The sequence below is a fragment of the Gorilla gorilla genome, chromosome 1, assembly GCF_029281585.2.
Source record: "Gorilla gorilla gorilla isolate KB3781 chromosome 1, NHGRI_mGorGor1-v2.1_pri, whole genome shotgun sequence".
Classification (NCBI taxonomy): domain Eukaryota; kingdom Metazoa; phylum Chordata; class Mammalia; order Primates; family Hominidae; genus Gorilla; species Gorilla gorilla.
Window position 1 is genome coordinate 209009797 of NC_073224.2, and position 13230 is coordinate 209023026.

Here is a 13230-nt window from a genome sequence, read left to right on the forward strand (position 1 = left end):
CACAATTTTTTTTTTTAAAGTAGCCAGATGTGGTGGCAAGTGCCTGTAGTCCCAGCAACTTGGGAAGCTGAGGCAGGAGGATGACCTGAGTACAAGAGCTCAAGGCTGCAGTGAGCTGTGATCACCACTGCGCTCCAGCCTGGGTGATAGAGTGAGACCTTGTCTCCAAAACAAAACAAAATCATACAGAAAGCACTGGGTGTGGTGACTTACACTTGGCAAGCATCCAGTAAGTGTTAGCTGCTATTATTGCTCTTATTATTGTTCTTGATTACAGTTGTGAGATGTATGCCATTAAGCTAGGAAGGGCAGAATCTCAAGGGTGGTGTGCTTTTCTGTTGCTCCAAACCCAGCAAAAGAGTCTTTTCTTATTGCTGAAAAACATCACAGTTAAATCAGAACGTTGCATTCTGGTTGTTCTGGCGGTGTGAAAGCATTCAGGATTTGGTCCCAGTCCTTCCCTTTTCTGTTGTTAGCGCTGTCTTTTGGAGAGGTTGTCAGTTGACACACTTGACTCTTAACTAAGTGTGTGTTTCATGACTTTGACTAGCTATCTGTTTCTTGGCGGCTTGGAAAAGTCCTTTTCAGCTCTGAATTATGCACATCTATGAATTCCTAAAATAGATAAGCGATGAGTTTATTGATACACACACACCTTATTATATGTAGAGAGAACTTAAATGCCATTACGTTCATTTGTGAAGATTAGTGGGATAATACATATATATATATAAAAACAATACTGAAGCATTGAAGGTGGTGACTGTCATTTTTGCTTCTCATTTGTGTTTGTCTACCCTTAGGTATTTGCCTTATCCACACATCCTTATGGCTGCCGAGTGATTCAGAGAATCCTGGAGCACTGTCTCCCTGACCAGACACTCCCTATTTTAGAGGAGCTTCACCAGCACACAGAGCAGCTTGTACAGGTAGTGGAGTTGCCAGTAGAGGAACTGCGAACACCTGTGGGCTCGTGCAGGGCCAGAGTTTGTGTGTTTTGTCAGTGTAGGTTCCAGAAGAGGTTAATGTGTTTTAAATACCCTTGAATCTTGTGGTTGTATTTGTATTCAGAGCAGCTTGGTTTGTGTTTTATGAATATGGGTAGTGAATTGAGCCCTAGCCCTGGAGTCAGGAGATCTGACTTCCAGAACTCTGTCATGTACTTGTGGTGTCACCTTAGGTAGACATTTAATCCCTCTGGGTCTCTGTTTCATAATTGTTAAATGAAATAAGTTGATTTGTTGATTTCTTGTTTTTAGCTTTGATACATTCTCTGCTTATACCACTGATTAAATAATTAGGTATGCCCTTGTTTTTTGTTGGACATAAATATTTCCAGTTTTTCTCTGTTATAGATAGGTGCAGTGAACCATTTGTATATGTGTTTGAGAAAAATGAATATTTACTGCCATAACACTCCCTCCCCTTTTAAAAATGAATATGTATATTCTATTGTCTAGTAATAATATGTTCCTGTTTTGTAATAATAGAGAAAAACGTTACTACCTGTCTTAAAAATTGTGTGTTCATTAGTATTCATATAAACCGTTATGGTGCTAAAAGAAAGATAGGTTTTAATTAGCTATAAGGACTTAAGTAGCCGGCAGAACTGGCTTTCACATACATTTTATTTCTCTTACTGTTTCTCAAACAGGATCAATATGGAAATTATGTAATCCAACATGTATTGGAGCACGGTCGTCCTGAGGATAAAAGCAAAATTGTAGCAGAAATCCGAGGCAATGTACTTGTATTGAGTCAGCACAAATTTGCAAGGTACGTGCTTTGAGTTACAAGGACTATTTCCCAGAAGAGAGGATTGGTAGTATTGAACTATAATTATCTTATTTTTTAATGTTGTTGTTGTTGTTGTTTTCAAAGTATATATAGCTTAAAAAGTCAAATAGTTTTTATTACAAAGTGTAAACTCTGAGAGGTCCCTTAGTGGGCTTCTTACTCTGATAGAGTCAGCCACTTTGAAATCTGGGGAATATGTTACTAAAGAATGTGAGTGTTACACTTTGATGAACTGAATATTTTATTAACTTGTTTGTTTGGAATTGCGAAATGTTGTTTATTCAGTTTCCCTTTTTAGCACCTGAAAGAAAGGCAGTTTACCATATGTATATCTATGTATAGGCCTTAGTATTCTTAGGATCTCTTTTCCAGTCTTCATATTGTGCAAGCTCAAGAATGAAATGCAGTAGTTATTCCCAGGTTGTAAAAGGTGTCTTAGGTCACTTATAAGTAGCAGAGGTTGGAGAAGGAATCAATGGCCCTTCCATGTGGATAGTGGTATGGTCTTCTGAGAAGATACTGTATATGTCCTACTGCCCACATAACATACTATTTTTTATTTTTGGAATATATTCTTCCCTGGTTTTTAGAATAAATTGCAAGGCAGGACAGGACTCATACAACCTTGATGTTTTTAATTTATGTTATTTTTTGAGACAGGGTCACGCTCTGTCGCCCAGGCTTGAGTGCAGTGGCACAGTGTCGGCTCACTGCAAGCTCCACCTCTCAGGCTCAAGCGATCCTCCTACCTCAGGCTTTGAAGTAGCTGGGACTGCAGGCGCACGCCACCACGCCCAGCTACTTTTTTTTATTTTTGTAGAGACAGGGTTTCACCATATTGGCCAGGGGCTGGTCTTGAACTCCTGGACTTAATCCTCCCACTTAGGCCTCCCAAAGTGCTGGGATTACCGGCACGAGCCACCAGTACCTGGCCTCATTCATTTTAAATTTGTGAAATGTTATAACATGTCACAGCATGGAAAAACAGAGAAAAGAAATGAAAGTACCTGTAGATCCAGTGTCTCCATAGCCTAGCCCTATCAGGGTTATCTCTTACGACTTTATATTGTTTTGTTTTGGGGGGTTCCTTTTGACCGGTTGCCAGGACTGAGGAATGGGGATCAGAATCTCTTGGGTTCTTTTCTTCGGGTCAGTCTCCTGTTTACATTTTTGTTCACAGTATTTAATTTCTCACCCTTGGATATAGCCTAAGCATTAATTAATATTACAGCAAATTCAAAAACAATTTATAAAAAAAGAAGTTTTTATTTTTTTAAGGGACAGAGTCTGTTGCCCTGGCTGGAGTGCAGTGGTGCAATCCTAGCTCACTGCAGCCTAGGATTCCTGGGCTCAAGCAGTCCTCCCACCTCAACCTCCTAAGTAGCTGGGACTGTAGGTGCACACCACCATGTCCAGCTACAACAATTACAATTAATAACTGAGTAGCTACTGTGGGCCCAGTCCTCCCATTGATAACATGTGTAAACTGTGGACAAAAATACAAGAACTACCTGAAGACACTAGAGAGTAACCAAAGGGCAGGTGGAGACCAGAGAGGTGGGGGCTGGCATTTGGAAGAAGAGAATTGCACTGGGGAAATTTCTTATTTCTGATGGCTGTTAGCCTGTGGTCACTTCCCAGTCTTTTCCATGCTGGGCAGCTAAAGTTGGAATAGGCAATCCTCAGGGCAACCACAACAAAGAGAAATCCTAGAAAGGGAGAGAGCCGGCAGGGGTTCAGGGGGGCCCAATTTTAACCTTCCCCCAAGTCCGGCTGACCCCTGAACCACATTTCCAACTAAGGCTGAAAGAATTGAACTGGGATTTCAGCTGCTGCTTACCGTATGGGAGAAGTTTGTAGTTTGACTATAGCCAAGTTAACTGCACTAAAACAGGAGTGGAGGGCACTTCTCTTTGGTGGAACATAGCAGAAGTCTGAGTTTCTATAGCCTGTTATTCGCAGTGTCTATCTGGATAATAGGAAAATGTGACCTATACTCAAGAAAAAAGAAATAAAAATCAATGGGTAGTCTAAAATGACCCGGTTATTGGAATTAGTAAAGAAGGATTATACAGCAGCTGTTTAAATATACTTAGGTTGTAAAGGAAAATATGCTGTAGTGAATGAAAAGATAGGAGATTTTAGTAGAAAATTATGTATGTATGTAATGTATGTATCTGTCTGTCTGTCTATCTATCTATCTATCTATCTATCTATCTATCTATCTATCTATCTATCTGAGACGGAGTCTCGCTCTGTCGCCCAGGCTGGAGTACAGTGGCGCAATCTTGGCTTACTGCAAGCTCTGCCTCCTGGGTTCACACCATTCTCCTGCCTCAGCCTCCCGAGTAGCTGGGACTACAGGCGCCCGCCACCACTCCCGGCTAATTTTTTTGTATTTTTAGTAGAGACAGGGTTTCACCATGTTAGCCAGGATGGTCTCGATCTCCTGACCTCATGATCCATCTGCCTTGGCCTCCCAAAGTGCTGGGATTACAGGCGTCAGCCACCGTGTCCGGCTGAGAATCTTATTTTAAAAAGAAAAAATAGGGGCTGGAGACGGTAGCTCATACCTGTAATCCCAACACTTTGGGAGGCCAAGGCAGGCAAATCACTTGAGGCCAGGAGTTCCAGACCAGCTTGGTCAACATGCGGAAACCCATCTCTACTGAAAATAACAAAAATTAGCTGGGCGTGGTGGCGCACGCCTATAGTCCCAGCTACTTGGGAGGCTGAGTCAGGAGAATGGCTTGAACCTAGGAGGTGGAGGTTGCAGTGAGTCGAGATCGTGCCACTGCACGCCAGCCTGGGTGACAGAGCAAGACTCTGTCTCAAACAAAAATTTTTTCAAATGGTGGAAAAATTTACTTTGTACTCTGGGTCACCATCAAAAATGTCTGAAAGCAGGAACAGTGGCTCATGCCTGTAACCCCAGCATGTTGGAAGGCCGAGGCAGAAGGATTGCTTGAGGCCAAGAGTTCAAGACTAGCCTGGGCAACACAGCAAGATCCTGCCTCTACAAAAATAAAAATAGGGCCGGGTGCGGTGGCTCATGCCTATAATCCCAGCACTTTGGGAGGCTGAGGCGGGCAGATTGCTTGAGGTCGGGAGTTTGAGACCAGCCTGACCAACATGGTGAAACCCCATCTCTACTAAAAATACAAAAATTAGCCCGGTGTCATGGTGGACATCTGTAATCCCAGGTGCTCGGGAGGCTGAGGCAGGAGAAGAATCATTTGAATCCGGGAGGCAGAGGTTGCAGTGAGCCGAGATCATGCCATTGCACTCCAGCCTGGGTGACAGAGTGAGACCGTGTCTCAAAAATGAAAATAAAATAAAAAATAAATGTCTGAAAGCCACTGATGTATTTTTTTGTTTACTTCTATTGATCTATTTTCAAGTTTATTGACTCTTCTGTCATCTCTAATCCACTATTAAAGCCATACAGTAAATTTTATTTCTGATGTTATATTTTCCTTTTCTAAAATTTCTATTTTTACTTTAAAAAAAAAATTACTTATTTGAGGCCAGGCATGGTGGCTCATGCCTGTAGTCTCAGCACTTTGGGAGGCTGAGGTAGGCAGATAACGAGGTCAGGAGTTCGAGATGGAGTCTTGCTCTGTCGCTCAGGCTGGAGTGCAGTGGCAGAATCTCGGCTTACTGCAACCTCCGCCTCCTGATTCAAGCAATTCTCCTGCCTCAACCTCCCAAGTAGCTGGGATTACAGGCATGCACCACCATGCCCTGCTTGGCAGCAGGGAGATAGGCATAAGTAAGATTCGTTCCTGGCCTTGGTGAACTCACAAAGGCGAGGAAAGAATGGACAGATTTTGGTAAGTGTTAAAATAATAACCAGCTGGGTGGTGAACCAGTGTCCTGAACCTTATGCTTAAGTCTCCTCACCTACCTGGGCTCCTTACCCTTACCCATTAGAGGGCCGGGTCCCATGTCCTTGAAGACCTGGTCTCTCTGGGTGGTCAGTATGCAGTAGTATGGCAGTGTATAATTTGATCACCCTCTATAGTCCCCGTGGATTGGAGAAAAAATCTGATTTAATGCCGCGTTCCCCCTTTCCTATGATTGGATGCCACAGATGGCACAGGTGGAGAGTCAGAGACTGAGAGAGTCAGACAGTTGGCGACTCATCTTCCTCAAAAGGTTAAATAGCTCTCTCTCCCTGCTGGTCCCGAGGTCAGGGCAGAAGCTAGGCAAGCACAGCCTCACTAACAGGGGCCTCTCTTGTAAGAGTTGTCCCTGGTTTTATCTCATTACAGCAATGTTGTGGAGAAGTGTGTTACTCACGCCTCACGTACGGAGCGCGCTGTGCTCATCGATGAGGTGTGCACCATGAACGACGGTCCCCACAGTGCCTTATACACCATGATGAAGGACCAGTATGCCAACTACGTGGTCCAGAAGATGATTGATGTGGCGGAGCCAGGCCAGCGGAAGATCGTCATGCATAAGGTAGGCCGGGCTGGGCAGGGTCTCAGAGAAAGTGTGCAAGGCCTTGGCTTCCTTTCTGAAACACAAAGGAGGGTGGGTGCCCTGCTGTTTTTGAAGAGTTTGTCACTGACCCAATCTGTCCCATGCTGTGTTCTGTTTTTCTTTTATGTGGAGTCACCATTGTCCTTACACATTTGCCAACCCTCCCTTATCAATAGCCACACTGGTATGAGAATCTTAAGCTACATTTTTTGAAATATTTCCATCCCTGATCTCTAGAGAATCAGCTTATGAGTCCAACAAATCAACTTGCCTCATTTCCTTTTCTCACTCCTCCCTTCTGTTCTTTCATCCCACCACCATCTATTGAACAAGGGCCTGCCCAGCATGGTGCATAGCCTGGTACATTGACCTGAAGCCCACTCTGTGCCAGACTTCATCAGCACAGAGATGACTAACACCTGATCCCTGCACACAGAGTGCATTCTGGTGGGGAAGAGCCATGGTGGTGAGCAGTGGTGAGGACATGAGAAGGACCCCTCACCCTTCCTAGAGTCCCTGAGGGCCGGCTTTGCAGGAGAAGGCAAGGCTAAAGAAGAGTTAGACAGGGAAGAAGGAACAGAAATGAGAATACTTAGGTGCTGTGAGTGGGGAACTGAAAGAGAAGTCACCTGAACAGGCCCACAGCTTCTCGACAAGTCACGGCGTGGGTCCAGTGAGCACTGCAGACACCACAGGGCCCAGGAGGCAAAACAGACCCACAGGCAGGGTGTGCTACAGTTGTGTTTGTGTTAGGCAGTGCCTCCAGCCTCCGGTGCTTCTCATCTGAGCCTGCAGCTTTTGGGCTCTGAACTCACTGAGCCCTTCTCAGTTGAGGGGTTGGTTGGCCATTGTCTGGCAATGATGACCCACTTGCCCTCACTGAGAACAAAGTTCGGTAATGAGAATCTTTGTTAATGGACTCAAGTTCTGAGCCAGACAAGACACCCACCACCCCTGAGTCAAGCTAAACCAATCCAAACCACTGCACTGGTGTTGGCAGTGGCAGTTGAAGGCTGGGGGAGTCCCAAGTTCTTAAAGTTGTAAGTTTTCAGGATGCTGGTGAAGGCAGAGGGAGTGTTGGAGGTAAGTAGGAGCTTAAGATATGTCTATTCGTTCGTTCATTCATTCATTCATTCATTCATTCATTCATTCAGTGCTAAACACCTGTTGTACAGCAGGTCGTATTCTCAGCAGGGTTGTATTGGTAAACACAATAGTGCTGTGCACAGATAGTTACTGGGACGCTGGAGAAATACAGGGGAAAGGGTTGTCCAGGAATGGGCAGGGTGTCTTCTATAACGTGTGGGTACAGAGGAGGCTCTCTAATGGAGTGATACTTAATAGAGTGATGACCCTTTCCAGAAGAGGGAACATGGTGTGTGAAGACTTGGACGCCAGAGGCCACACCGTGTTGTATCTGAAGAAGTAAAACAAGTTCAGTGGGGGAGGAGTGTGGTGACAAAATCACACTTATATTTCAAATAATTGTCCTGGCTGCCATGTGGCCTTTGTAGTTTAGAGGAGGGAGGCAGTGATGAGACCACATGGGAGGCCGTCAAGGCACCAGATGGTGGTGGTTTGGGATTGAAGAGAAGTGGACAGAATAGGGCGCTAGAATTGGTAGGGCTTAGCAGTTGGTTGGCTGAGGGAGTTGACGGGGAGAGTCCCGAGAAGCCCTCTTAGTTTTTCAGCTCTTCCATTACTAAGTGGTATCCTTTTCAGCAAAAGGGACATAAGGAGAGAAGCAGGTAATTAACGTTTCACCTCTTGTTAAATCCAGTAATAAATGGAGTTCAACATGTTGGGGTGTGTGTGGCTTGTTAGGGGTTTTTTGTTTTGTTTTGTTCTGGGGAAGTACAAAGGTGAAGTGCCTGGACTTGTCAGCAGCCAGTTCCAGGGACAGAGGAATGGATTGGATTTCAGTTATTTTCTAAAAGGAAAGCTACCAAAAGCAAGGGGATCTTGAACCTCAAGTTCTCATGACAGAAACATTAGTAACATAGTACTACAACTGAAAGGAAAGTGTAGCATTATTGCATATGCCATTTTACAGGTGAGTTTAAGGGAGGTGAAACTGGAACCAAGGACTGTTTGCCACCAGCCAGTTTCCCCTGTAGGCTCCAAAGTGGGAGTGTGACACCCGATGCAGCTCTGTGTCCTGGGAGCCATGCGCAGGTGATTTCTAGACCGGATCAACCCTTCTTTGCTTTGAGGACACAGCTAAACAGACAAAAATTGGTGCCCTCATGTAGCTCTCAACCTGGAGAGCCTCTGTCTACTGCGGCACATTTATCCAGTGTGTTTATGTATGCAGGTGCAGGTTTGGATCGGGAATCCGATGAATAAACTGTGGTCCTTTACTGTTTATATGGAAAGATTGATAATTAAGCAAAAGATAGCAGACACAGCTGAGGTATGTAGAATGCTCCCTGAGCTCACAGAAAAGAAAAGGGGCTTCCAGAGCAGAAGCACCTCTCAAGTTTTCTGGAATGTAGGACTTCTTGAAATGATCAGCCCAGGGAAGGAAGAACAGAAAGGAATGCTTGGAGAAGTGACTCAGAGCATAGGTCGGAGAGCCTGAGGGATGAGGCTGGTGTGGCGGGCATGCCTTGAGAGCACAGTGGGGAGAAACCTGATTCATGGAGGAGCCACACAGTTTGGGCTCAGCTATCTGTGCTGTCCTTTGTTAGCCATTCAACCTTGGCTGAGTGACTTAACTACTCTGTGCCTTCATGTTTTCTGTCAGTAAGATGGGGATAATCACACCAGCTCATGATGTTCATCATTTCTCTTCTTGTCATTGATTAGCTTTCTGTGATCCACTGTGACCTGGAGAGACAGGGTCAAGTGGTGAGCTCAGGATTCTGGTGACCCGAAATAACCCCCACTGCTCAGGAGAGCCTGGATGCCGTGCATGGGGCCAGAGGGGCCTGTGCGCATCCTTTCAGGGAAGCACTGTGCAGCTGGCGGGTGGTGGGCAGTGTGTTTTCCCAGCTAGGATCACTTTCTCCATGTGTTGTCCTGGGAGTGGCCCATGGCCACCCAGCCTCCAGGGTCCTCAGGCCCTGTGGCACCACTCAGGGTAGGAGCTCCTCTCCTCATCTGATGGGTTGCCAAAGTGCTAGAAGTCAGGGGACTGGGCTGAACCAGTGAAAGGTATTGCTGTGTGTGTGTGTGTGTGTGTGTGTGTGTGTGTGTGTGTTGCCAAAGTGCTAGAAGTCAGGGGACTGGGCTGAGTGTGTGTGTGTGTGTGTGTGTGTGTGTGTGTGTGTGTGTGTGTGTTGCCAAAGTGCTAGAAGTCAGGGGACTGGGCTGAACCAGTGAAAGGTATTGCTGTGTGTGTGTGTGTGTGTGTGTGTGTGTGTGTGTGTGATGCATGACATGCAAATGCATGTCCGGGAAGCCTGCCCCCAAGTCTCATCTCAGGCCATGTAACACAGACTGTCTTTCCTCCCCAGATCCGGCCCCACATCGCAACTCTTCGTAAGTACACCTATGGCAAGCACATTCTGGCCAAGCTGGAGAAGTACTACATGAAGAACGGTGTTGACTTAGGGCCCATCTGTGGCCCCCCTAATGGTATCATCTGAGGCAGTGTCACCCGCTGTTCCCTCATTCCCGCTGACCTCACTGGCCCACTGGCAAATCCAACCAGCAACCAGAAATGTTCTAGTGTAGAGTCTGAGATGGGCAAGTGGTTGCTCCAGGATTACTCCCTCCTCCGAAAAAGGAATCAAATCCACGAGTGGAAAAGCCTTTGTAAATTTAATTTTATTACACATAACATGTACTATTTTTTTTAATTGACTAATTGCCCTGCTGTTTTACTGGTGTATAGGATACTTGTACATAGGTAACCAATGTACATGGGAGGCCACATATTTTGTTCACTGTTGTATCTATATTTCACATGTGGAAACTTTCAGGGTGGTTGGTTTAACAAAAAAAAAGCTTTAAAAAAAAAAAAAGAAAAAAAAGAAAAGGTTTTTAGCTCATTTGCCTGGCCGGCAAGTTTTGCAAATAGCTCTTCCCCACCTCCTCATTTTAGTAAAAAAGAAACAAAAACAAAAAAACCTGAGAAGTTTGAATTGTAGTTAAATGACCCCAAACTGGCATTTAACACTGTTTATAAAAAATATATATACATATATATATATATATATATAATGAAAAAGGTTTCAGAGTTGCTAAAGCTTCAGTTTGTGACATTAAGTTTATGAAATTCTAAAAAATGCCTTTTTTTGAGACTATATTATGCTGAAGAAGGCTGTTCGTGAGGAGGAGATGCGAGCACCCAGAACGTCTTTTGAGGCTGGGCGGGTGTGATTGTTTACTGCCTACTGGATTTTTTTCTATTAACATTGAAAGGTAAAATCTGATTATTTAGCATGAGAAAAAAAAAATCCAACTCTGCTTTTGGTCTTGCTTCTATAAATATATAGTGTATACTTGGTGTAGACTTTGCATATATACAAATTTGTAGTATTTTCTTGTTTTGATGTCTAATCTGTATCTATAATGTACCCTAGTAGTCGAACATACTTTTGATTGTACAATTGTACATTTGTATACCTGTAATGTAAATGTGGAGAAGTTTGAATCAACATAAACACGTTTTTTGGTAAGAAAAGAGAATTAGCCAGCCCTGTGCATTCAGTGTATATTCTCACCTTTTATGGTCGTAGCATATAGTGTTGTATATTGTAAATTGTAATTTCAACCAGAAGTAAATTTTTTTCTTTTGAAGGAATAAATGTTCTTTATACAGCCTAGTTAATGTTTAAAAAGAAAAAAATAGCTTGGTTTTATTTGTCATCTAGTCTCAAGTATAGCGAGATTCTTTCTAAATGTTATTCAAGATTGAGTTCTCACTAGTGTTTTTTTAATCCTAAAAAAGTAATGTTTTGATTTTGTGACAGTCAAAAGGACGTGCAAAAGTCTAGCCTTGCCCGAGCTTTCCTTACAATCAGAGCCCCTCTCACCTTGTAAAGTGTGAATCACCCTTCCCTTTTGTACAGAAGATGAACTGTATTTTGCATTTTGTCTACTTGTAAGTGAATGTAACATACTGTCAATTTTCCTTGTTTGAATATAGAATTGTAACACTACACGGTGTACATTTCCAGAGCCTTGTGTATATTTCCAATGAACTTTTTTGCAAGCACACTTGTAACCATATGTGTATAATTAACAAACCTGTGTATGCTTATGCCTGGGCAACTATTTTTTGTAACTCTTGTGTAGATTGTCTCTAAACAATGTGTGATCTTTATTTTGAAAAATACAGAACTTTGGAATCTGGGTTTGTGCTTTATTTTAACCTCTCCCCCCACCCCACCCCCAATGTAGTTCCCCAGGACAGCCCTTTCCTGCTCATGCTTCTTTCTGCTTGTTTTGTTGTTTTGTGAGGGTGAGGGGAGGGGTGCCAAACTGATGGCTCTTTGAGCCCAATTTAAACCAAAGATGTTTGGTTCAGCCTGCCCAGTGCATTCAGAATCAAGATACTGCACATACAAATCCAGATTTCCAACTCTGCACATCAGAATATTCTCCTTGGGCCCCTCAGATGAGCTGTCTGGGTTACAGCACCGTCTGTCTGGGCCTCTCCTCCTCCTCGTTTCCTCTGTTTGGGCTGCTCCATTTGCTCCCTGCCAACCTGTGCCCACTATTGAGGCCTGCCAAGCGGTCCAATGTCCGAGCATGCTCATCTCTTCAGACTGGGGAGCCTCTTTTAGCTTGTAACACAGGAGGCTGGAGCTCACCATTGTGCCTGTGGCCCAAGCCTGAGGATGCCATCTGCCCTTCTTCACTGACTTTAGTCCAGGGGCAGGTTTGGTAAGTGTTGGCAGTTACAGGCTGGGTCCAGCCAGAGAGGCCAGGTGGGAGCCCACACCAGCTGGTGTCTGGAAGTGGAGCGTCAGGATGGTTGAAGGAACTTCACACGGGCCCCTCAAGGGGAAGGGCTAATCACTAACGGGCCCTGGGAATAGGAGGAGAAGAAAAGGAAGCTGAGGGGATGCAGGTTTCCAGTCCAGCACGTGATTTTGCCTCAGCAGCTGTCGTTGGATCCCTTTCCCAGCATTCCCCACTGCAGTAGCCATCATGGCGCTTGCAGAGGTGGCATGCTGCAGGCATTGGGAACTGCAGTCCATGCTGCTCTGATAGCATGATTCCAGTCAGATTGACCTGGGGTCACATGTGGGTCTCGCCACTCTGTGTGCACTTGGGCAAGTTAGTTTACCTCATCTTTCACCAAATTCCTTGCTGGAAGTGGACCAAAGGTAACATCTATGTAAAGTGGCTCTCTTGTCATGTTATGGGAAATTATGGCAATTAAATTCAGTGTCCAGCACACTGGTGTAATAAATGATACCAGTTTACCTGCACAGTTTTTGATGAACAAAACTATCTTTGTTCATTAGTTTACATAATGTCATTTGTTGTGAACCGACTCTGCATCAAGTCACACATGAGATGGTTTTCACATGTTCTCAACAACTGTTCTGGGAACCAACAGCCCTGTGAAGAATGCGACTATCCCTATCTCATAGATGTGGAAACAGGTCCTAGGATCTGATGCAAATCTTTTGATAGACCAACTCTGATCAATAAAGCTTTCCCCTTAGTTCATCATGTGAGGGGGTGGGCATGGGGGCAGACCCCTCCATCTGCAGGATTGAGTTTCATGGAGTGGCCTGGGCTCTGGGCCACCCCCTCTTCTGACCACCATTACTCTGCTACCAAGTCTGTCCCAAGGATTCTATGGCCCGGGCTGTCGTCACACACTGGGTACCGGCATTCTTGGTCTCTCTTCTAGAGTCCCTCCAACATGCATTCCTCAGTTTATGTAATAACCCTTACCCTCTCACAGTGCTTTACAGTTTACAGAGTACTTTGTATTTGAGATACCATTGGTCCTTGTAGAAAGCTTTAGGGAGTCAGGGA

The 13230-nt window shown here is 44.6% G+C and overlaps 1 protein-coding gene and 1 non-coding gene across 44 annotated transcripts in view; both read left to right on the forward strand.

The window, feature by feature from the left end:
- The window catches only part of PUM1 (pumilio RNA binding family member 1), a 134654-nt gene extending 123068 nt beyond the window's left edge, over window positions 1–11586 (forward strand). For 38 of the 43 annotated variants that reach the window (XM_055390197.2, XM_055389979.2, XM_055389985.2 and 35 more), the window contains 4 exons: window positions 804–929; window positions 1655–1776; window positions 6072–6264; window positions 9744–11586. In XM_055390197.2, coding sequence (XP_055246172.1) covers window positions 804–929; window positions 1655–1776; window positions 6072–6264; window positions 9744–9875 — 573 coding nt within the window. In that variant the 3' untranslated portion in view covers window positions 9876–11586. The remainder of the gene's footprint in view (window positions 1–803; window positions 930–1654; window positions 1777–6071; window positions 6265–9743) is intronic. The other 5 variants (XM_063700904.1, XM_063700905.1, XM_063700906.1 and 2 more) reach the window with 1 other exon arrangement.
- LOC115932318 (small nucleolar RNA SNORD103/SNORD85) lies at window positions 7137–7222 on the forward strand. The gene has a single exon (XR_004068606.1). It is a non-coding gene; the product is annotated as a small nucleolar RNA SNORD103/SNORD85 (small nucleolar RNA).
- Window positions 11587–13230: the final 1644 nt, after the last annotated feature.